General features: G+C 40.0%; 2 protein-coding genes across 2 annotated transcripts in view; one reads left to right on the forward strand and one right to left on the reverse strand.

Annotated features, from left to right (window-relative positions):
* Positions 1 to 26696, forward strand: part of MCPH1 (microcephalin 1) — a 440996-nt gene that overhangs the window by 235052 nt on the left and 179248 nt on the right. The gene's annotated exons all lie outside the window — the stretch shown is intronic.
* Positions 20022 to 26696, reverse strand: part of ANGPT2 (angiopoietin 2) — a 62435-nt gene continuing 55760 nt past the window's right edge. The window contains exons 8-9 of the mRNA XM_063441119.1: positions 22494 to 22624; positions 20022 to 21146 (exon numbers count right to left, since the gene is read on the reverse strand). Of these exons, the coding sequence (XP_063297189.1) occupies positions 20986 to 21146; positions 22494 to 22624 (292 nt within the window). The 3' untranslated portion in view covers positions 20022 to 20985. The remainder of the gene's footprint in view (positions 21147 to 22493; positions 22625 to 26696) is intronic.

Here is a 26696-nt window from a genome sequence, read left to right on the forward strand (position 1 = left end):
TTGATTTATTTATTTTTTTCTCCAACACACAATCCCTCCTAACATATACACTCACACACAGTGCTCTCACACACAGTGCTCTCACACACAGTGCTCTCACACACATCACCCTCACACACATCACCCTCACACACATCACCCTCACACACATCACCCTCACACACATCACCCTCACACACATCACCCTCACACACATCACCCTCACACACACAGCACTCTCACACACACAGCACTCTCACACACACAGCTCCCTCGCGCTCTCTCACACACACACACACACTGCACCCCTTACACATACACACTGCACCACACACACATTCCAAACATATATATACACACAAACATGCACACACACACCCACACATACTACAGCACCCCTCACACACATACTGCACCCCTAAACACATTACATTCCAGATAACAATGACAGCGCTTAGTGAATATGCCCCTCTAGAATGTTGTAGGGGTATATAAGAACAATTCTAAATAACAAAAGGTACTAAAATAAAATCAGTCCTTTTGGTAAAACATAGAATATAAATAAAAATAATAGTAACTGGGGGGAGGTGGTCAAAATCTTGTCCATATAAATGTAGAACAACATAGTGTACTGGGTATACCATAAAAACAAGGAAACAGAATATAGTGTAACACTGTATATTTAATATCTCAGTACAAAAAAAACTATTATTATTTTTATTTATATTCTATGTTTTACCAAAAGGACTGATTCAGTTTATTTTAGTACCTTTTATTATTTAGAATTGTTCTTATATACCCCTAAAAGATTCTAGAGGGGCACAATCACTAAGCGCTGGCATTGTTATCTGCATTATATTTTGAGAATTTGGGAAATTCTTTTTGTGTTTCAGCTGCTGGTACCTATCCTATACCTAAGATATATATATTTTTGCACTTTACTGCTTTGTCTACAGATTGTATAGCCCTAGGTTAATTGTTCAAAAAGACGGCTTATCTGTATAGACATAGATTTATTTGTTTATCTTATGCGCTCTCTTTTTAAGTTTTATTTTAGACAGTACATTCCACACACACACTAGATCCCTTACCCAACTCTGGATCATCTGCACACACTAGATACAAATATACACTCTGAAGCCGCTATATACACACACTCACTAGATCTCCTATACACACACATGCACACACACACACACACCATTCTTGACATGCACACACACACCATTCCTGGCATGCACACTCTGGATCCCCTATGCACACACACACATACTACATTCCCTAAACACACACTCTCTACAAACACTACATCACCTATACACACACTTGCTACATCCCCTATACACACACACTCTCTACAGCCCCTAGCCACACATGCATTACATTACACCACAAACGCAACACGACTAAAAACGACCTTATTACACAATACCACACAACAATCAGCTCACTCTACACACCCAAGGCTCCAAACACATGCACAATACTCTTTCCTGGCCCTTTTGTCTCCTGGTATTCCATTCATAGAGACACCAGAGACACGTTGCAACCAAACACAGCACAAGCATGTTATTAAATTTGCTTGCACTGTGCAGAACAAATACAGGGCCTTTTTCTCATGCTAGAGCTCTTCAGCAGAGCTCTCCGCATGGTCTGCCCTGGAAGAGCATTGAACCAACATGCTCACTTTGAGAGGGGCGTGCTTGTCATTGGTGATGACAAAACACACCCTCTCTGCCCCGCCCCCTTCTTAGTGGGCCGCTGTGATTAAAAAAAAATGCCCGGGCCGATTGTGTTCCCAGGCCGTCCCTGTCTTCAAGTATCTGCTGCTAATATCTTGGTGCCAGATACCATTGGGCACGTTATTAAGTCTTGTGGAGGCAATGCCTCAATGCATCAGAGGTGTTCTGGCAACATGAGGAGGACCTACATGATATTAGGCAGGTGGTTTTAATGTTGTTTAATGTGTATATTGGCTCATTCAGCCATTTCAATATTTAAAGGGACACTGTAGGCACCCAGACCACTTCTGCTCATTGGAGTGGTCTGGGTGCCAACTCCCACTACCCTTAACCCTGCAAGTGTAATTATTGCAGTTTTTCATAAACTGCAATAATTACATTGCAGGGTTAACTCCACCTCTAGTGGCTGTCTACTAGACAGCCACTAGAGGTCACTTCCTAGTTTCTAGCACAGGTTTCCTGTGCTAGAGCGTCGCTGGACGTCCTTACGCTGTGTGAGGACCTCCAGCGTCGCTCTATTCCCCATAGGAAAGCATTGAAATGATTTTTCAATGCTTTCCTATGGGGAGACGTAATGCGCATGTGCGGCATTTCCGCGCATGCGCATTAGGTCTCCTCGGCCGGTGGGCGAGATTAGTCTCGCCCACCGGCCGACGTAATCACTGGGAGGAGCGTCGCGGAGGCGGAGACAGCAGCGAGGGACATCGCCGCTGTCCCAGGTAAGTGACTGAAGGGGTTTTCATCCCTTCAGTAACCAGAGATTGGGGGGTGGGAGGGAGAGGGACCCTCCAGTGCCAGAAAAACGGATCGTTTTTCCGGCACTGGAGTTTCCCTTTAACTCAAAAATGTAAGGGTGTGTGTAGCCAGTTGGGACTGGTTACACATATGTGTTAGAAGATCCAAATGCAATGATTTCATGTCTCTGCATGCAAAATTTTGCATACAAAACCAGCCGGTTTAATACGGCAATTTCCTCTTTCTACTAGTTGACTACTAGAACTACTAAAACATATTTAGATTGGAGACATATAACATCAGGACTAAAGGCAAATTATTTGGACTTCTTTTAATAATATGATATTACAAGGGAAGATATGTATAAGAGAACTAAGAATCTCTTACTGCTCAGAAACTCAGATAAACCAACCGCTTTAAAGGACATCTATAGTGTTATGCCTAACTCTGAAGTGCCATAGTCGCCATTTAGGTGACCATGCCAGCGCTGCCAGCGTTAAAAAATGTGATTTACTTACCTTTCATTCATCGCAGCGTCGGCATCCTCCGTGTAGCTCCACCTTTTGGGCTGAGATCATCCATGTTGATTCCCATAGGAAAGCACTGGGAGGCGAGTGCACATGTGCGGCAAAACACCAACCTGCGCCAATAAGATGGTATCCTGATTGTTTTACTTTGCTACTTTACATGGGCAACTCTAATGGATGTCATATTAACCGCCATTAGAGCCAGTTTAACCCTGCAATGTAGATTTTGCCATTCCTGCATAAGGACAATGTTTTTAATTAATTTTAATTACAGGGTTAAAATGGGTGGGGACATGGAACCCAGACCACTTTATTGAGATTGCCATCTGGGCGCCCTATAGTTTTCTTTTAAGGGGTTAATATATGAATAATTTGTTGTCAGCCCTTGCTTTCTCTCACATTGCAGACTTGGTAAATCTGGCAGAGTCTTGATACTTATAAGGTACATGCCATTGTTGTCTAGTATGAAATATGTATATGGTCTTTTATCTAAGATGTAAATTGAATTCCAAAACATAATGTAGTGTGCTTAATTTGACTGTAGAGAGGATGATTAATGTAATATGCCAGGGTTAAATGATTTAAGTGTGATCACGGTTGACTCTGACAGACTAATAGTGGTACTAACGGATGATCTTGTCGATGTGATGTTTGCCAGGTCTTAAAAGTGAGTTATGTGAAGTTAGGTTTGCTCTGTTATTTATACAGGTGTCCCATTCACTGTTCATGTATTGACTCCTGTTTTTACAGGACAAAAGTATAAGTATGTAATACTATTCTGCTCTGGAGTATATGTTCGTTTTCCACATTTTAAAATGTAAAAATAGCCATCTGAAGTGTGTATGTGTTTGTTTAGTTGAAGGGAAAGACAAGTTAATACATGGAAATCTAGGTCGAAGGAGGGGGGGGGGAGGCGGGGGGGGGGGGAAGAAAGAAATTGTCAGAATGGACTAAATGTGTGTAGCATTTGAAGGATAGATTGTAAAACTGGGTATTTTTGGAGGAGGGCTGAGACATAAAAAAGAATGTGTGAATATGAAATACAATCTAAGTTCAGGATAAAGTTACATTTGGATGTCACTGGGCACCTTAGCTTAAAGGAATACTCCAAGCACCATAACCACTGCATCACAATTGTGCCCTTCCAGGGTAAATAGTCAAACTGTTTGCAAAAGTCTTTGAATGCTTCTGTTGTGCTTTTGGAGGAGACTCGTGCTCGATGGACCTGTAGTTACCCTCGATGGGTGCCAGGACACTTCCACTTGCGATGTTTCTTTATATAATTAATTAACAGCATTTTGGTCTGGACCCACAACCAGATCACTTTCTTTTTTCAATGGGTCACCTTTATTTGGAAGAATAACATTAAACTAGTCAGAACCTGGTACCTACCCGCAGTAAATCATTTACTGTGACAACCTTTCTAAATGAAATCTATGGCTGAGAGTGCTGGGTTAACTCATCCCCAGCACTCACAGCCAATCAATAATGTCCAGGCTGAACGAAATAGATAATAATAAGATAGACATATTAATTCCACGTTAACAATGCAGCCAAAATGGGGATGGTAACAGGTGAAATAAAAGAGCCTCAGTTTACGCAAATGTTTAACTATGTTTATATTCAATTGCCTGTAACTGCCGTTGTGGCACTGCAAGCATACTTGTTACTTCTTGCACAGCAAAAAAAAAAAAGAATAAAAAAAAAAGAGCCTCAGTTTACATCAAACTGTTCCTGAATGGTTTTGATATTTGATAAATAGAAGACAAACTCACTTCCTACATTTTAGCTCAACTTAAAGGGACACTATAATCACCTGAACAACTACAGTTTAATGTATTTGTTCAGGTGAAATCTATAGCTCCCTGCAGGCAATCTAATGTAAACACTGTATTTTCAGAGAAAATACAGTGTTTACATTGATTCATAGGAATAGCTCCAGTGGCCGTCACTCAGACGGCCACCAGAGGGACTTCCTATCATGTAGGGTCCTAAAAAGGCCCTGTACACGTCAGACGTATTAAAATACGTCTGACGTGTGCAGGAGAGAGAAGGCACTGTGTGCGCGCCTTCTCTCTCCAGCCTGTCAGAGAGGAGAGGGGGCCGGCAAAGACCGCGAGCTGAGCTGTCAGTCAGCTCAGCTTGCGACCGCACGCATGCGCGGTAGTGCGCTCAGGACTACAGAGGGCGGCATGAATGCCGCCCTCTGAAATATGTGCGCATGTGCGGCAAAGCCGCGCATGCGCACAAGGGAGCAATAACGCTTCCAAATGGAAACGTCTAATTGCTCCCTGCTCGCGCCTGCCTATTTCGTCATTTTGATGAAAAAGGGGGCGCGGCTTCACTAGGCTCACGGCGCTGGAACCAGGTGAGTAAAAGACTCAGTAAAGAGTAAAGAAAGTAAAGAGTCCCTTTAATGTGAACTTTTAACATCACAAATAGATATTTGTTCAACGTACAGATAAGTAAACATATAGCTACAGTTGTGCTCAAAAGTTTGCATACCCTTGGAGAATTGGTAATATATGTACCATTTTTAAAGAAAACATGAGTGAGCAGGTAAAACATATATATATTTTTTTATTTATTATGGGATTCATAGGTTATAACAGATTTGCACAATCATAAAGCAAAACATGACCGCAAAGAAAAAAATGAAATGACCCCTGTTCCAAAGTCTGCATACCCTTAGTTCTTAAAAGTATGTATTGCCCCGTCTGAGATCAATGACAGCATGCAGTTTTTTATAATGGTTGTCTATGAGACCCCTGCTTCTTGCAGGTGGTATAGCTGCCCATTCGTTTTGGCAAAATGGCTCAAGGTCTTGCATGAACCGCACTTTCGAGATCTCCCAAGAGTGGCTCAATAATATTAAGGCCAGGAGACTGTGATGGCCACTCCAAAACCTTCACTTTTTTCTGCTGTAACCACTGGAGCGTCAACTTGGCCTTGTGCTGGGGGTCATTGTCATGCTGGAAAGTCCAGGAGCTTGAAAAAGACCTTTCCGGTCGAAACGTTGCGTTGCATTCTGTCATAATAAATCTGCCTGCGGCTTGAAGTTGGAGTGCCTGTGAGTTTTTTCTTCTTGGATTATTGTACTGGGATTGCTGGTCCTGCTCTGGAGCACCCTTGGCCGTTGGGACTGAGTGCGGTTCTCATCACTTACTCTGCTGGAAAGTCCAGGAGCGTCCAATGCGCAGCCTTCATGCAGAAGAATGCAAATTGTCTGCCAGTATTTTCTGATCACATGCTGCATTTATCTTATTGAACCTTCTCCAAACATAGCGCTCATGGTTGTGACCATAAAGCTCTATTTTGGCATTGTCACTCCAAATTACAGTGTGTCTGAACCTGTGCGGCATGTCACGGTGTTGTCAGGCATTTTGTAACCAGGCTTTTTTTTGTGTCATTGGCACAGTAAAGGCTTCTTTCTGGCAACTCTACCATGCAGCTCATTTTTGTTCAAGTATCCTCATATTGTGTTCCTAGAAACAACCACACCATCTTTTTCCAAAGCACCCTTTATTTCTCCTGGGGTTACCTGTGGGTTTTTCGTTGTATCCCAAACAATTCTTCTGGCAGTTGTGAATGAAATCTTTCGTGGTCTACCGGATCTTGGATTGGTATCGAGATCCCCAAATTTTCCACTTCTTAAGAAGTGATTGAACAGTACTGACTGGCATTTTCAAGGATTTGGATATCTTTTCATATCCTTTTCCATCTTTATAAAGTTCCATCATTTTGTTATGCAGGTCCCATGGCTCAGTATCTAGCCTTTTCAGTGCATCCAGGTGAAAGCTAACAAGCTCATTGACTATTTATACACAGACACGAATTTAAAAAGCCACAGGTTTGGGAAATTAACCTTTAATTGTCGTTTCAACCTGTGTGGGTCTGTATTAAGGCCAAACAGTCAACGGTTTGTAAACTTTTGATCAGGACCATTTGGGTGATTTCTGTTATCATTATGATTTAAAAAAGGAGCCAAACAACTATGTGATAATACATGGCTTCATGTGATAACTATCCTTCAATAAAATATATATATATTTTTTGCATGACCAGTCATATTTTCAAAATCGATGCCAAAATTCTACAATTTCTGCCAGGGTATGCAAACTTTTGAGCACAACTGTACATAACTGAAAAGACACATGTGTCCTTCAAGTTCAGTATTTCTCACATTTGTTTTTGCTGTTGACCCAATAGAAGGCAAAAAACACAGTCTAAAGCTCTTTGAGTTTTGCAACAAACTAGGAAAAAAATCCTTCTTGAACCCAGAATTGAAGTCAGATATCTCAGTGGATGAAGACTCTATTACCCCAAAAATAGGAAAAATTATATCGCTGTATATTATGTTTTTGCAAGTATCAGGGCCGTCTTTAACATTGATTGGACCCTGGGCAAGCATTTGTTTGGGCCCCCTGCATCCTGCCATCCCTCGCCCTCCCCCGAAACTTTCACTCTCTGGCATGCAATCACGCCCTCCACCCCAACACAGTGGCAGAACTAATGTAGACAGGGCCCTGGTGCAAGACATTGTTTTGAGCCTCCCCTCTAGCGCAAGAGCAGAGAAAAGATAGATCCTCATCTGTTGTACAATTCCCACGATGCTATGCCAGCTGGGGATCTACCATTTGACCATTATTGCAGGGCTGTATTTGTGAGCAGTGTTTGTGCATTTGAATGGGTGCATGTTGTTGTATACAGTATGTGTGTGCATGTAGGGTGTAGTATTGTTGTTTAAGTGTAGGGATGTGTTTCTATATACTTTTTGAGTTTGAATTCAGGGGTGTGTTTGTATGTAATGTTTGCAGGGGTGTGGTTGCATGTTGTGTTTGATTGCCTTGATGAATGATATACATACACATTAGCACGCTGATACATGCAAACATCTGGACACATGCACACACTGACAAAGACTGGCGTATACACACACAGCCACATACATAAATACACGTGCTCACACAGAGATAAAGACACTGGCACATCCACACACAGAGATACACACTTACACACACTGACACAGATATATACACAAATACATATGTATTTGTGTGCAGTGTTGGTGTAGGAATGCTGAGATGTATGCATTGTCACACAGATGCACTCTCACACAAACAGTGATACACACAGGAACACAGATACACATGCAGTGGTGTATTTGTGTGCATTGTTAATGTTGGAATGCAGGGTTGTATTTGTGTGCAACGTTAGATGGGATGTATGCATTGCCACACGCACAGATACACACTTACACATACTGACACTCATACACACACAGGTACATATACACACTGACACAAAGGTACATGTACACTGACACAAACACAGCCAGATAAACACACACTGACACAACCAGATACACACTTACACACACAGTGTCAGATACACACACACACACAGTCAGATACACACACACACACAGTCAGATACACACACAGAAGATACACACACACACAGTGAGATACACACACACACACAGTGAGATACACACACACAGTGAGATACACACACACACAGTGAGATACAGTCAGATACACACACACACACACACACAGTGAAATACACAGTCAGATACACACACACAGTGAGATACACACACACTCAGCCAGATACACATACACACATACAGTCAGATAAACATACAAACACACAGTCAGATACACATACACACACACAGTCAGATACACACACACACAGTCAGATACACACACACAGTCAGATACACATACACACATACAGTGAGATATACATACATACACACACACACAGTGAGATCCACACACAAACACACATAGTCAGATATACACACAGTGAGATACACACACAGTGAGATACACACACACACACACAGTTAGATACACACACACAGTCAGATATATACACACACACAGTGAGAAACACAGTCAGATACACACACATACAGCTAGATACACATACAGCCAGATACACATACACACACACAGTCATATGAATTCACATAGTTTAGTCACCCTCCTTACCTTTACAGAAGTGTGGTTTCCCTGTAGTCCAGTGGGAGCTGGATGGCTGAGATTGATGGGAGTATTCTCCTTGGTCTGTACCTCCTCCTTCTCTCCATGTATGTCTCCTCCTCCCCAGCGGCACTCTGTTAAATGGGAGGAAGTGACCTCACAACACTTCCTCCCAGCAGGCAGGAAGACAGGGGCTCGGTCAGGAGCTCTCTTAAAGGGCCGGGGCCCCTGATTACATCACCGGCTGCAGCCCACTGGGACATTTCTCAGTATCCCGATGGGCTGTTCAGACCTGGCTGTGGACAGGGGGCCCACAGGGCAGCTGCTTTGGGCCCCCCAGGAGCAACTGGGCCCTGGGCAGCTGCCCTGTTTGCCCCTTGTTAAAGACGGCCCTGGCAAGTATTCATCCAATTGCTTTTTAAACATCTGTATAGACTCTGATAAAGCCACCTCTTCAGGCAGAGAATCCATATCCCTGTTGTTCTTACTGTAAAAAAAAAAAAAATTCCTCTGCCTTAGACTAAATCTCATTTCTTCCAGTCTAAATGTGTGCCGTAATGTGCTATGTATAGTGCTGTTTATAAAAAGATCTCTAGACAATGGTTTGTGGTGGCCTCAATTTATATTTGCATAATGCTATCATATTCCCTCTGAGGCACCGTTTTTCCAAACTAAAGAGATTTAAATTTGTTAACCTTTCATCGCAACTAAAATGCTCCATTCCATTTATCAATTTTGTAGCCCGTGTTTGCGCTTTTTCTAGTGCTATAATATCCTACTTTAAAACTGGTGCCTGTAATTGCACAGCATATTCAAGGTGTGGCCTTGCACCGCCCAAACACCATATTCATACATCTGTGAGAAGCTATATATCTTTTAAACAGAAGAACTCGGCACCTAGTTTGACACATATTATAAGCCCAAATCATTTTGAATTAACAAGAGTCACTTTGTGACCATCTCTACTAAGGTACGAGGCAAAAGATCATTTTATGTCCTGGCTTTGTTGTTTCAAAAAAATGTAAAATAAACGTCTTGAATTGATTCCCTTAACTTTTTAAGCAGCTCTTTAAAGCTGTGTATATTTAAATTAACTTTTGTTTATCCAGCAGTTGAATATTTTTAGCAGTTACCAAAGCCTGTGCTTCCTTCATTAATAAATGTATCTTTTCTGAATGTTCAGTGAATCCTTTCCAAAATCTCATGGAGTTTTGTTTTGAGTTTATTTCCTAAACAAAGTACAGAAAAGCTGCCTGTTTGCCAGGAAATGTGGACACTTGTATTTGTTGAATTGTTAAATGCATTGTGATCTGTAGATACATATTTTGAGTGTTTAAATTAATCATCAACTGAAAAGGATGTCAAGCAATAAAGCATTGTTACATATAAGTGCCATTAAAATTCATAAAGTAAAAATAAGAAGATTGTAGCTGGGAGCTGCATGGTCATAAAACATAGGTTGCCTATCAGGCTCCTCCATCCCCCCATATTACATATAAAAAACATGACATATGGAGGAGAAATACTTAATGTTATGTATCAGTCATGGTAAGAGAGTAAACGTATAGTTATAGGGACACTATAGTCACCAGAACAACTACAGCTTATTGAATTTATTCTGGTGACTAGAATTATTACCTTCAGGCTTTTTGCTGTATGCAAACACTGAACTTCCCTCATAGAGACTCATTGATTCGTTCATCTCTATGGGGAGATGCTGATTGGCCAGGGCTGTGTTTAAATCATGCTAGCTCTGTTCCTGATCTGCCTCTTTGTCAGTCTCAGCCAATACTATAGGGAAGCACTGTTTGGATCAGGCTACCACGTCTAATGATGTCAGCAGACTGCTTGTTTTTCTGAGGCAAACATAATGCAGATCTACAGCTTCTGGCTTAAATACAGTAAGATTTTGATATATTTATGGATGCATGAGGGGTAGATGGTGGTTTTAACACTATAAGGTCAGGAATACATGTTTGTGTTCCTGGCTCTATAGTGTTCCTGGCTCTATAGTGATCCTTTAATGATGAGAACTTTGGCCAATAAATCAGTCTTCAGGGAACCCCAAAATATTCTAGTTTGCTTCTCTATCTAAAAGAGCCATCATTTTGATTAAAGAAACACTCCAATCCAGTAACAAGTTATCATCTTTCTTTGCTGAATGAGAAATTAAGGGGAGGGTCCAACGATAGGGTTAAATCAGGGGTGCCCAAAAGGTAGATCCCCAGATGTTTTAAAACTACAGCTTCCATAATGCTTTACCATTCTAAAGATATTCCAAAGGCATACAACGCATCAAGTGAGTTGTAGTTCCACATTATCTGGGGGTCTACCATTTAGGCACCACTCGGATAAACCATTAAAAAAATGTTTAAGCCCTGAAGGCAAGACCATGCCCTGTGGCTCCAGCCCCAATAACTTTATAGAGTTGAAGTTGGTATGGAGCCTGGATTCAGCCCATACCGTTTCTTTGGGAGATTGACATTAAAGGGACTTTTCAGACCACTTAAGGACTTCAGCTTTCTGAGGATTGCTCCTTCATTGTTTTTCATTTTGCAAAATGTGACAATTTTAATAGAAATGGGCACTTTTATAAATTAACCTTAATACATTTATCTCCGCATTCCCTTTATATTTTACCAATTGCTCTCTCTTTTTTAGACATCACTTCCAAATTCCCCCCCGCTACCTCCTGTCTCAAATGCCCATTATATCCTTTAGATTGTAAGCTCACAGGCTATCTAGCTAAGCACTTTTATATAAAAAGCTACAATGGCTAAATCTCAGCTTACGGGCAGGGCCCTCTCTACCTTTTGTATTTGTGTATGTTGTACGTTCTACAATAATTGTACAGCCCTGCAGAATATGGTGGCACTTTATAAATACCAGTAATAAATAAATATTCATTGTTACACCGCCATGGTTGTCAATCAGATAAGCGATTGTTAAGATCTGTAGAGCTAAACCCAAGAGGCAGGCACTTGCTCAGGGCACATGCCTTGCAAAGACCTCTCATTGAGTTGCACAGAAAGTCTGGGTTGAAGTATTAGGGAAGGGCTTGCAAAAGCTGCAGATGAGATCTGCAACTTTTGTTAGCTTTGTTATATATACCCCCAGTAAAAAAAAAAAAAAGCTTAGTTAAATGCATACTTGTTTTCATTGGGGGTATATCTACTAAATAGTGACTCTTCATTTTGTTTGGGCCGTGGAGTGTTCATTTAAGCACATTGTATATTAACAATGAAGGTAAGTAACATGGTCGTTATATGCGAGTAATGTTTAGCATGTTATGAATAAATGCATTCCTCAGAAGATCACAATGTCTCTCCGTGCTTCCGGAGTGTAAGTGTTATTTTTCCCCTCATTGTTTATTACCGATTTCTTTTGAAGCTTGTGCACAAACAACACTTTATTATTAGTAGCTGTGTTTAGACTGGCAGAAATAAAAAACATAAAGGAAAACACAAACCAGTAGAAAGTGTTTACAGTGGATGTCCAAGTATGCTTCTGCTTCCAACTCTGCAATGAACTTCCCATCTGCATGTTCTCATGTTCAAACAAAAAATAAATTCCAAGGGCCAAAATGGGAGTTTGCCTACTTTAAAGCAGCATTGTCACCCCCTCACTTCCTTGTAAAATTTGTATTTCATAAAGATAAAATAATAATAAGATTTCAGTGGCTGTGAAGGTACCAGTAATTTTATTTTACCTTTCTCTACCCTCCATGGCCACCAGACCACCAGCGACAATGTCACCATCAGGAATCTTTGCAAATTATGTAAAGTCCCCAGACTGTGACAGTGCCTCTTTAAATGTTTAAGCAAGAATATTTCTGATTCTGTTGTAATGAAGTGTTGATCATCTTGTGGCAGTTCATGTATAACTCTTAAAGAGATATTTATATATTATATGTAAACAAGCCTCATTATATTTAAATAAACCTCCCAAGCTTAAAGGGACTCTCCAGTGCCAGGAAAACATATTAGTTTTCTTGGAACTGCAGGACCCTAGTGCCCCTCTCCCTCCCCCTTCATCTCATGTTGCTGAAGCGGTTAAAACCCCTTCAGTGACTTACCGGAGTCCAGCGCCGATGTCCCTCGGCACTGGGTCAGCCTCAGGGCCGGTGCAAAGAATTTTGGGTACATAGGCAAAGATGCATTTTTCCGCCCCCCAAAAACATCTGCACCTGTGTGCCTCTTAACCTCCCTTTTGTGTTTCTTATCCCGTCTTTAAATATCTGACTCCATTTAGTGTATTTTATCTCCTATTTTTGCCTTTGTGTGTCTCCTATGTCTCCTCTTTGTATGACTCTTACATCCTCCCACATTTTGTGTGTCTTACTCCTCCCAGACCCTTTGTGTGACTCCTTTTCTCCCAGCCCTTTTGTGTCTTTTACTCTTCCCAGCCCCTTTGTGTGTGTCTCTTTCCTTCTCAAGCCCCGCTGTGTGTTTCTTTCACATCCAGCCCCTCTCCCCGTCCCTTAATGGTCCCCTCCCTTCTCTGACCTTTACTGTTCCTCTCCCCCTCTCCTCCTTTCCCTGTCCCTTAGTGTTCCTCTCCCCTCCCCCCTCTGTTCCCTGTCGCTTAGTGTTCCTTTCCCCCCTCCCTCCTTTTCCTGTACCTCAGGGTATTTCTCCCCTCATTACCCACCCCCATAGTGGTCCCCTCCCCTTCCTGGTGTGCCTCCTACCTTTCTTGCAGCGTGGCTGAGCGGAGCGAATCCTGGTACAGTGAGCTTTTCATGTCAGTCCTGCCAGGTACAGGAAACAGAAGTTCCTGTACCACGGTACACTCCGCTTGGCCACGCTACAGTCAGGGGTGTATAAACACTGACAGTCACACACACTCAATGATAAACACACAGACGTCTCTGACAGCCAGACTCACTTATCTGACACACTCATTCATTGGCAGACACTCACGCACACTGACAGACACACACTCAAACTCACAGACACACATACTCAAACACACACACACTGACAGACACACACACACTGACACACACACAAACTCACAGACACACTCACATGCGCACGCACACACACACACTGACACACACTGACAGACACACACACAAACTCACAGACACACATACTCGAACACACACACACACTGACAGACACACATACACACACTGACAGACAGACTCACACACAAACTCATAGACACACTTACACACACACTGACAGACACACATACTCACATGCACACACACACACTGACAGACACACATACTCACACGCACACACACATGCGCACGCACACACACACACTGACAGACACACACACAAACTCACAGACACACATACTCGAACACACACACACTGACAGACACACATACACACACTGACACACACTCACTCACACACAAACTCATAGACACACTTACACACACACTGACAGACACACATACTCACATGCGCGCACACACACTGACAGACACACTCACTCACACACAAACTCAGACACACTGACAGACACACATACTCACATGCACACACACACTGACACACACACACAAACTCAGACACACTGACATACACACTCACACTCACATGCACATACACACACAGTAATTAATAAAGTAATTAATAATACATTAAATGTAAATTTCCCACCCAGCCTCCCTACCTGGAGTGCTGGTGTGGGTCTCTCATTGGTGGTCCAGTGAGGCTGCTGGGAGGCGTGCGGCTGAAGTGGATTAGGAGGCGGCGAGGGAGCTCTCTGATCTCTCTGACCGGCTCCCTCGCAGGCGGTTTTCTGATGCCGCGGGAGCCGGAATATGACGTCATATTCCGGCTCCCGCGGCATCAGCAAAAGGCGCGCGAGGGAGCCGGTCAGAGGGATCAGAGAGCTCCCTCGCCGCCTCCTAATCCACATCAGCAGCACGCCGCGCCGCTCCGGGGATCCAGGAGGTGACCAGGCAGGAGGGAGCACTTCCCTCCTGCCGGTCACTTGAATTTTGCGCCCCCAGAGCCTGTGCGCCCTAAGGCAGCCGCCTGTGCCGCCTTATGGATGCGCCGGCCCTGGTCAGCCTCCTCCGACTCTCCTCCCCCGCCAACATCAACGGCGGGGGAGACCTAATGCACATGTGCTGCAATGGCCGCACACGCGCATTAGACCTCCCCATGGTAAAGCATTATCCAATCTGATAGACAGCCACTAGAAGATGACTTAACCCTGCTAGGTAATTATTGCAGTTTATGAAAACTGCAATAATTACACTTGCAGGGTTAAGGGTAGTGGGAGTTTGTAGTATTGGGACAATAGAGAAAAATCTCTTCATGATTTTTTATAAAAAATAAAATAAAAGTTGCTTTGAGCAATAAGTATATTGTTTTTATCTGAGAGAGAGAAAGTATGCCAGCATATGTGATATAGCTGTGTGGAGTAAGAGGTAGAATAAGCAGTGTGTTTAAAAAAATAAAAATAAATAAATAGTTCCCTGTTCTATAGCTATCATACTCCCATTCATTGCTCTGGTGTCTATAGAATGCTTTTGCAGGCTTTTTAATGTAAACACTGCCCTTTCAGAGAAAAAGCAGTGTTTAACCCCTTAAGGACACATGACATGTGTGGCATGTCATGATTTCCTTTTTATTCCAGAAGCTTGGTCCTTAAGGGGTTAAATTGGTGCCTAGTAGCACCTCTATTTACAGTCACACAGACAGCTTGGAGAGGCCTAACATTCCCCATAGGGATGCATTGATTCAATACATCTCTATAAGGGGTTGCTGATTGGGGCAGCGTGACATTTTGCCGCGCATGTGCAATAGCCTCCAATGCTTTCCCAGAGGAAGTTTGATTATCTCAGCCACAGAGGTGGAGGGGGCAGGGCCAACCACAGCGTGACCAGTGCAGCGTGGGAGAAAAGGTGAGTAAAATCTCTTTTTTTTATTTATTTTTTTTACTACAAAGAGAAGGAGGCTGGGGACCTAAATAGTTATTTTGCCACAATAGTGTCAGGAAAACATGTTTGTGTTCCTTTAATAGGTTTTGGTGTATTAATTGCCCCTGCAATCTCACTGCTCAATTATCTGCCTGGCCAACCTGTCATTTTTGTCTCCCCTTTGTTTGTTTTACATACTTTGTTTGCTTGTATTTGCATTACAATCCCCTTTACCATTTTATTTTCATCCATGCATAACAATACAGAACGGTTCTGTACAGATGATTCTACCTGATGTCAACAGGATCTTGCACGTGCTCAATACATTTATATTAGCAGCTGTTGTGTATGATATCATTTGACATTGACTGATGGCTTCCATAAATGAGGTCATATAGGCTCAAATCTATTTTGTCTTTTCAGCACTATATTTAAACTTTTATTTTTCAAGTATTCCCTATACCTTTTCGTAATGTCTAAAAATCCCAAGCAACTATTGGGCACATTTTGAACTTTGTTAAAACTACCAGGTAATTAGAATGTTTTAAAAACCACAAATAAAATAAGTATATTTTCCCATAATATTTGTGGACTCTGTGGGGTGTATTCACTAAGCTTTGAATTGTAGAAAATTTAAATCTTCAAAATGAAGGCTTAAATAGCTTGTTTGTGACTATAGCTGAGTTAGAGGATGTTCCATATTTGCTTCAATATTACCATTCAGATTTCTATTTACTGCAGTTAAAGGAACACTATAGTCACCTAAATTACTTTAGCTAAATAAAGCAGTTTTAGTGTATAGATCATTACCCTGCAATTTCACTGCTCAATTCACTGTCATTTAGGAGTTAACCCCTTAAGTCCGGCGGACGTATATTTACGTCCTTTTAAAAGCGGCTCTAAACGCCGCAGGACGTAAATATACGCCCGCCGTTTTTTTTTAACTTACCCGGTCGCCGGTGGTCCCACGCCGGCGATCGCGGTTGGGGGGACTCCCAGGGAGCCCCCCGAGGCAGATCTGCCTCCTCCGGTCCCTCCCGGTCATGTGAGAGTGAGGTCCTTCGAGGACCTCACAATCACATGGCCGGTATAGCTGGCTTCTGTATTGCCAGCAGGGGGACCAACTGTAATGACAGTTGGTCCCCCTGCTGGCTGAAAATAAAATAAAATAATGTTAAATAAGTGTAAAAAAAAAAATTATACTTAGATCATATATATATATATATTATATATATATGATCTAAGTATATATATACACATATACATACACACACATACACCGTCTAGGTGTATTTTAATATTAATATATATATAATTATATATATATATTCATATCAAATTACACGTAGACTGATACTGATTAAATATATATATAATTATTGTTATATATATATTTATAAATAATATAAAAAAAATAAATATGTAAATACGTAAAAAAATAAAATAAAAAAAATAATTAAAAATAAAATATTAAAAAATATATAGATGTGTTTTATTTCGTTCTAACTGTATTGTGATATTAATATATATATATTTATATCAAAATACACGTAGAACGAAATAATATATATATCTATATACATAAATATATACGTATATATCACTATATATATACCTATATATAAATAAAAATATTAAAAAAAAAATATATATATATACGTATATATACACATATGTATATATATACATATATTAATTCTACACATATATTTATGTAATAATTTTACATAATTAGGTATCCTAATTAATTACAATTAGCGGGACCTGCCTGACCACCCATGCCGAAAGTATAGGGAATTTAATTTGCTAGCACTATATTTAACCCTATAACTTTCCAAGACACCATAAAACCTGTACATGGGGGGTACTGTTTTACTCGGGAGACTTCGCTGAACACAAATATTAGTGTTTCAAAACAGTAAAATGTATTACAACCATGATATCGCCAGTAAAAGTGACGTTTTTTTGCATTTTTCACGCACAAACAGCACTTACAGGGACGATATTATTGCTGCAATACTTTTTACTGTTTTGAAACACAAATATTTGTGTTCAGCGAAGTCTCCTGAGTACAACAGTACCCCTCATGTACAGGTTTTATGGTGTTTTCAAAAATTACAGCGTCAAATATAAGGCTTGTGTTTAATTTTTTTCACATTAAAATTCGCCAGATTGCTTACGTTGCCTTTATGACCCTATGGTAGCCCAAGAATGAAAATTACCCCTATGATGGCATACCATTTGCAATAGTAGACAACCAAAGGTATTGCAAATGGGGTATGTCCAGTCTTTTTTAGTAGCCACTTAGTCACAAACACTGGCCAAAATTGGCGTTTTTTGCATTTTTCACACACAAACAAATACGAACGCTAACTTTGGCCAGTGTTTGTGACCAAATGGCTACTAAAAAAGACTGGACATCCCTTATTTGCAATACCTTGGGTCGTCTACTATTGCAAATGGCATGCCATTATGGGTGTAAATTTATTTCCTGGGCTACTATACAGTCTCAAAGGCAACGTAACCAATCTGGCGAATTTCAATTTCAAATGTAACATGCTATATTTGACCCTGTAACTTCCCAAAACACCATAAAACCTGTACATAGGGGGTACTGTTTTACACGTGAGACTTTGCTGAATACAAATATGTGTATTTTATTGCAGTAAAATCAAACAGTATTATGACATTGACAGTTAAAATGTCGTGTAGAACGAAAAAAATCAAAAAAAAATCTTATTTTCTCCCATTTTTTTCATATTACATTATGTTTCATAGCTAAATATTTGATATTAAATGAAAGCCCTGTTTCCCCTGAATAAAATGATATATAATAAGGGGGGTGCATTTAATATGAAAGAGGTGAATTACGGTTTGACAGACATATAGCGCAAATGCCAGGTTTTGTTTAAATTTTGTTTCGTTCACAACTTGTACATTTGGCTGCGGTGTTAAGGGGTTAAATCACTTTGTTTCTGTTTATGCAGCCCTAGCCACACCTCCCCTGGCTATGATTGACAGAGCCTGCATGAAAAAAAAAACTGGTTTCACTTTCAAACAGATGTACCTTAAATAATTGTATCTCAATCTCTAAATTTAACTTTAATCACATACAGGAGGCTCTTGCAGGTTCTAGCAAGCTATTAACATAGCAGGGGAATAGAAAATCTTAATTAAACAGAACTTGCAATAAAGGAAGCCTAAATAGGGCTCTCTTTACAGGAAGTGTTTATGGAAGGCTGTGCAAGTCACATGCAGGGAGGTGTGACTAGGGTTCATAAACAAAGGGATTTAACTCCTAAATTGCAGAGGATTGAGCCGTGAGGCTGCAGGGGCATGTTCTATACACCAAAACTGCTTCATTAAGCTAAAGTTGTTCAGGTGACTATAGTGTCCCTTTGAGTTTAGTGAACACACTCCTATATGTTGTAATTCCGTGCACAAAAGAGACGCACTAGGCTGTTCTCTCATTTTATAAGAACCTTTAATAGATTAAAGAAACACTCCAACATTAAACATGAAAATATTTGTAATGTTTCTTTTTTTTTTTTTGTTTGTTTGTTTTTTAATTTTAGATTTAGGGAACTTACCCATGTTTCATTGATAACATAAATTAATCTGATCTTCTCGAGAAGGACAGTCTGCTCAATGCAGCTCGTTCAGCCCTCATTAAGATAATCACTGGTTCTCTGGTTCTAACTTATGCTTCTTATAGAGACGCATTTAGGACCTACAACTCCTGTGCAGCAATCACCATGCTCCACCAATCAAAAGCTTCTTACAGAAAAGCAGTTGAGAAGCATTGCTTTCTGCTTAGAGCAAGCATTCAGAGCTAGTGAGATAAGTAACCCTCTCAGGAGTCTGACAGTCGGGGGAGTGTAACTAAGGACTTTTATAAAATCTTGAAGTTATCACTTTCATAAAATAAGAGGGAACCTTCACTTAACCATTAAAGTATTGTTGCAAGCTGGAGTGCTTTAGCGGACTGGAGTATTCCTTTAATGTCCAGTATATTGGTGCCTTTTTAAGTAAGCCACTGATAGAAATCGTACATAGAGTATTCTGCTAATCTGTATACCATAAATTTGCAATAAATGACCACCCACAATCTTTTTCTTTTAGATTTTTACTGTATAAAATATGAATCTCCATCTGGTGCCCATAAAGCATTAATACAAAAAAAGCATACCATGTCTAGAAAAACATTCTATATTTAAAATCTGCACACATTTAAACATAATTCAAGTTCTTTGGTGTATTGCAACATTTTATCAGTTGCATTATTATTGTTATGCATAGACCAGCTACTGTAGAAAAAAAGTGCAGTCTTAAGAATTGAAAGATGTTGTTTGGTTTAAAAAAAAAAAAAAAAATTAAATTAAAAAAATCTTAAAACGTTGAATTCCAAGACAATGTGTAAAAAAAAAAAAAAAAAAAAAATTTAAAATCCTAAATGTTTCCATTTAGCCTTAAAACAACCACGTACGCTAATCTGAAACGCTTGAGCATCTAACAGATGTGCAGCAAACATTGCTCCTGTAGGCAATAATAAGTGGTTCGAGAAATAGCTGGTGTAATATGCGGTCTTCTTCATTAGATGATATAGTGTCATAGAGAACGATAAAAAAAACCGTTAAAGGATATAATTTTGCACCCTCTAAATTGTGTGTGTAACACAGCAGAAAAAAAATACAGTATACAGTTAATTTACAATTGTATGTACACCACATAATACAAAACATAATACAAAGTGGTTTGCAGGTAGGCTGCCCTAAAGACTGCATGTTAAATTCTGCACAAGTTGTTCTGTGTTTAGTTTACAGTTCCAGTTATTTACATGCCAGTCAGAGGCGATTGAATAAAATACTGCAGTTGACTGGTTTGAAAACACTAAATGGTGTTTTTATTCATTCTTGTAATTACGTTATTTAACCCTAAGTATCACTGGAGACTTTGTCATTAATACAATTTAATCCACTGTCCACTGTATTGGTGCACAGTCTCCACCAGGAGCTTAAAACACAAGATTGCAGCTGTGACATTTCCGTAAGGTTTTGGCGAACTGTCTTTGCTTAATGGACAATACAACGCAACATCCTGTTGTAAAATGTTGCTTAAAAGTCAGCGGGTCGAATCATCATTGTTGTTGCCTTTAGAGAGTAGCCCGAGCCTTTCCAGTAGTACCATTTGATTCCATTAAATTTGTTTGTGTTCTGACCCAATGAATAGTACATCCCATTCAGGTTGGACGGACCACAGGCATCAAACCACCAGCCTGTAATAATAAAAAAAAAAGATTTCCACTAATTATGAGAAGAATGTAATCATTATCCATGTATCTGCTGCAAAATGCGTTAAATGTATTTTATATCCACATGGTTAGCCTGATGATTATTACACTGTTACTTAACAAGAATCGTCCAATTTGTTGTAGACTTCCAATATAAAAAAAAATGGATGAGCAGTACAGCATAATACACACACACATATATATTTTTCATAAGGATACTGTGTCCTCCACTAATGTTGGTACCCTTGCTAAATGAGAGCAAACATATATCTCACTTCACCTGTCAGTGGTTTTTAATGTTGTGGCTGATGTATACATTAAAACTACTGACCGGTAAGAAATATTCGGCAGAAGTAAACAGTCAATTCTTGAATTTCATGTGTTGGAAGAAGAGAAAATGGACAACTAAAAGGTTTGAGTGTCTTACACAAGGGCCAATTAGTGATGGTTAGAAGACTGGTTCATAGCATCTCCAAAATGACACGTCTCGTGGAGTTTTCCCAGTATTCAGGTGATAGTACATACCAAACGTGGTGCTAAAAAGGACAACCAGTGGACTGCCATCAGAGTCTTGGACGCCTCAGACTCATTCATGCACATGGGTAGTAAAGGCTAGCCCGTCTTGTCTGATCACATAGAGCTACTGTAGCTCAAATTGCTGAAAAATGTAATTCTTGCCATGATAGAAAGATGTCAGAACACACAGTGCATCCCAGTTTGCTGCGTAGCCGCAGACCAGTCAGAGTGCCCATAATGACCACTGATCACGGCCATTAGCACCTTCAATGGGGATGTGAGTATCAGAATTAGACCACGGAGCAATGGAAGAAGGTTGCGTGATCTGATTAATCAAATTTTCTATTAGATTAGATGAATGGCTGGGTGCGTGTACTTAGTTTGACACATATTTAGAGATTGTTGCAGACCACGTACACCCCTTCATGACATAATGCACCTTGACACACTGCAAAAATTGTTCAGGAATGGTTTGAGGTACATGACAAAGAGTTCAAGGTGAACATGTCTTGTGTTTAATGTGAACACAGGACATGTTCAGAGGTCTTATGAAGTCCATGTCGACACATTATAGCTGTTATGGCAGCACAAACGGGACCTACCATAACTTTAAGAAGCACTGTCTATTATATTAAATATAAACCATCATCAAGTAAATGTTACTATGTATCATGTCTGAATCAAGAAAAATATGCTCATATTCTGGGACTAAATATTAGGTATGTCTCATGGTTAGCAATGGAAAAGGTTAAATTAATAAGGCTGCATACAGGTGCCAATAAAAATAGGAAAATTATGATAGAAAACAGTTCCTACCTCCTGTTGCCATTTGTGAGCATTTGCAAATGCACTTGTCATTGTCTGCATCCTTTGTACTAAAATCATTTCCTGGTTGGCTTATGCTATTTATTTTGCCCGCTGTCCCCGTGTATCCTTTGAGTTGAATCCTGTTGTAATTGAAAATGGAAAGACAGTATGAGACAGAAGCTGTTGATTTGCATTTGTGGAAACATTTCTCATGTCATGTGAATTGCATTATTTTATTTCCAACTGTCAATTCCTGGTACGCCATATGTTTTTATTTTCATTATTTGTATCTATTTTATTCCCTCTTTACGTTCTATTTTTTTATTCCATTTTTATATTTTAATGTGACGATCTGTGTTATAACAGTTTTTAAATCACTTGTGCACCCTGCATTATGTTTATTTGCCCATTTAGAACAGAGTGGATTACTGTCCTGTAGCATAGAACCATACGTAAGGGAAGATAAAACGAGCCTGCTTATATTCCCTTGAAACCATTTTCTGCGAGTACTTATGTGCATTGTGGCGCCCTCAATAACCACAGAGGGAAACATTCTCACAGGAGTTATAGGCAAAAGGTGCTTTACTTACAGTTTATTTTGCTGCACAATACGTCTATTGATAGTAACATAGAATCCTCATTTCTATATAAACATTGCTACACTTAAAGGACCACTATAGGCACCCAGACCACTTCAGCTCAATGAAGTGGTCTGGGTGCCAGGTCCATCTAGGGTTAACCCTGCAGATGTAAACATAGCAGTTTCAGAGAACCTGCTATGTTTACAATAGGGTTAATCCAGTCTCATTGACAGCCGCTAGAGGTGCTTCCGGGCTTCTCACTGTGAAAATCACAATGAGAAGACGCTGACGTCCATAGGAAAGAATTGAGTAATGCTTTCCTATAGACTGATTGAATGCGCTCGCGGCTGTTGCCGAGCATGCGCATTCAGCGCTGACGTCAGAAGAGGGAGATTTCCCCAGCGCCGAGGGAGGCTGGAGATAGGTAAGAGTTTAACCTCTTAACCTCTCTTGAGCCCAGCGGGAGGGGGACCCTGAGGGTGGGGGGCGGGAGGGGGACCCTGAGGGTTGGGGGGCGGGGGGGGGGGGGGGCCTAACATCATCACAAGTAATGATCTGAGCTGATCACAATGCTTTCACATAGGAAAGCATTGGATTGGCTGAGCTTGTCAAGGAGGCAGATCAGGAACAGAGCCAGCACAAGTCAAACACAGCCCTGGCCAATCAGCATCTCCTCATATAGATAAATTGAATATGTACATCTCTATGAGGAAAGCTCATTGTCTGCATGCAAAGGGTGGCGACACTGAATGTCTGTACTGCACACTGTGCGGCACTGCCCCAGGAAGCACTTCTAGTACCCATCTGAGGAGTGGCCAGTGAAAGTAGCCCTAGGCTGTAATGTAAACACTGCATTTTCTCTGAAAAAAGTGTTTACTGCAAAATGTCTGAAGGGAATGATTATAATCATCAGAACAAATACAATACGCTGTAGTTGTTCTGGTGACTATAGTGTCCCTTTAATTTACGTTTCACGTTATATTTGGCGAATCCATAATATGTTAAGTACTTCTAATTTGAATTTCCTGTTGTGTTTATACATTATCTCTATTTAAATAGAACCAAAAATGATACAATCCAAGTCACATAAATTCCCTAACACTAAATATAGTGTAGTTTTCAGTATTGAGGCTTTTCATTATTTAAGCTTAGACTAGAATTTGTAATCATAATCATACCGTATGATTTTCCTTACAGGGTTACATGCATATATGAATTAATGCAAGCCAGTTGTCACAAAGATAAAGTCGTAGCTATTTATAATTTTTTTTATGATGCACCAAACATTTGCTGCTTCTTTTTTTTTTTTTTCAAGAGGAAATGCCGTCTTAGCTTCTTAATCTGTGGTATTTACTCTTGAACTGTGCTGGTAAATGGCCCTGTAGTGTCCTTTGCTTTTATAAGTATTTGAAAGTATTGCTTAAAAATAAATTGTTATAACTCATGCCAAATGAATAAAATATGTTTAGTTTGGAATGGAGACAGTCAAATTTCGTTGTGATTTCCTGGGGTGAAGTAGAACAATTTGTAATTATATAAATTTGACTTGCATAGTCAATTTGTAGGTAAAGACCAAGTATGGCAATAAAATAGTCAATAATAGAAATGTTAATTACTGCTCTGGTGATTTCATTGTGAGATATATAAATTAACTTTATCCTCAATCCAATAAAAACATATACAATTATTTTAAGAAGTTTATTTCAGCTTTTATAATTAACAGAGAGCTTTTGTTGAAAATGCTTTCGAATATAACTGTACTGTCATTTATTAAAGATATTGCAATTATCAAAAATAATTGTATAGAATTTATCAATCCCAGAAAATCTAAGCAGAGTTGGTGTCCTGAACTGCGCTACATCACACTACATATTAAGCCATTTTATAATAATTACAAATTGTTATATCTGCAAGCATTAGTGACCATATATAGTGTATTATTTGTAGAACATGTAAGTAGTAATATTAGTATACCTATAATATTTAAAACCAAATATTCTGAACACAGAATGATGTTTTGTCAAATCATATTTTAAGCGGCAAGCTTTTTAATTTCAATGTGGCATATTACCTGTCTTTAATATGAAGGCAAGGATTAAAGATTAAAGGATTTAGGTGTAAGGTAGGCATATTTAAGAGAAATTCTCTACAGTTGTGCTCACAAGTTGGCATACCCTGGCAGAAATTATGAAATGTTGGCATTGATTTTAAAAATGACTGATCATCCAGAAAAAATAATTTTAGTGAAAGATAGTGATCATATGAAGCCATTTATTATTACATTATTGTTTGTTTTAAATCGTTTTTTTATTTTATATGCAAAATTGTAGCAGATATGGAGCGAATTCAAAAAATCATTGCATGGATGCCTGCGCAGAGGCGTTATAAGTCAGGGTAGGTCACATACGGTATTTGGTTGCCTACGCAGAGGCTTAAAAAGTTGAATATGCAGGCATCATTAAGTCAGTTACAGTCAACAAGTGTTAGCATAGGTTACTGCGCTGAAATGATTTAGTCTGGTTACAGCATTTTACTAACATATAACGGCAACGCTAATGACCACCTATATGTTCTTAAAACGGCAGCGTAGAGCGTTGAACGCAGGTTAAACTGTATTCTGTACTACTATAAATCTGTATAGTATAAGTATCAGGCTGTGAGTCATGCAGACCAAGCTCTACTCTCTCATTCAGTATTGGTAGTCAGCGCAGGTCATGGACTGCCTGACCTGCACTTGGCCATGCGACATATTGATATGGTAATATGTTAATAATTAAAGCCTATAATAGCGATAAGGAACTAAGGTTTCAGTGATCACTGTGAAGTCAAGTGCTAAGCTATCAGTAATTCCTTGCAAAATTTATAATAACGTAGAGAGCATTTGATCACCGTCACTGAGGCATACATATGACATCATGCAGATAGAATAGGCGCATTATGCGAGGCGATCATGTGTGTGTGTTTTGCAGGCTGGCAGGCTAGTTGTCGGGTAAGAGTAAAGCACGGTTCTGCGCGCCTGGGTGTGCTTATGTACCTATTTTTTCATGTACTCCGGGTAGGCCTGATGCGCTTAATGCATTCCAGATATGTATCATATGCGTGGCGTCCAGTGGCCTGGGCGTGCCCATTAAAATTCTAAATCCGCTGTCATTGACTATGTGCTATAGTACCTGGTGACAATGCGTGAGAAAAGTGCCAGCTTTAAATGTGTATTTTGGCAGACGTCTACTGACTCATATAGGGCGCTGCTCACGGGGAGAGGGCTTTAACTGTTTAAATCAGCCTGTGTGTAGCGCGCTGTGTTGAAGCCACATTAATGGTCATAAAATTTATAGCAATGCATTAAAAATGCCTAACCGTTAGACGCCCAGGCAGCGGTCAGAGCAGGTCCCCACAATGGGAAAGCTTGATATAGTTAATATTGTAACATGCGTCATTCAACAACAGGTAACTAAGGCCCCTGAGGGCAACGTAAAGCAAATAAAAACTTTTTTGTGCATATTAAAGCAACATCATACGCTAACTAGAGCAGAAGACTCCCAGGTGTCCTGTCCGCATAACAGGTTATTATTGTGGAGCTTCTCAAGCGTTCAGACATGCAGGGAGATCAGTTTGTAGGGTCAGTCCCGTG

Source organism: Pelobates fuscus, chromosome 2 (genome assembly GCF_036172605.1).
Source record: "Pelobates fuscus isolate aPelFus1 chromosome 2, aPelFus1.pri, whole genome shotgun sequence".
Taxonomy (NCBI): Eukaryota; Metazoa; Chordata; class Amphibia; order Anura; family Pelobatidae; genus Pelobates; species Pelobates fuscus.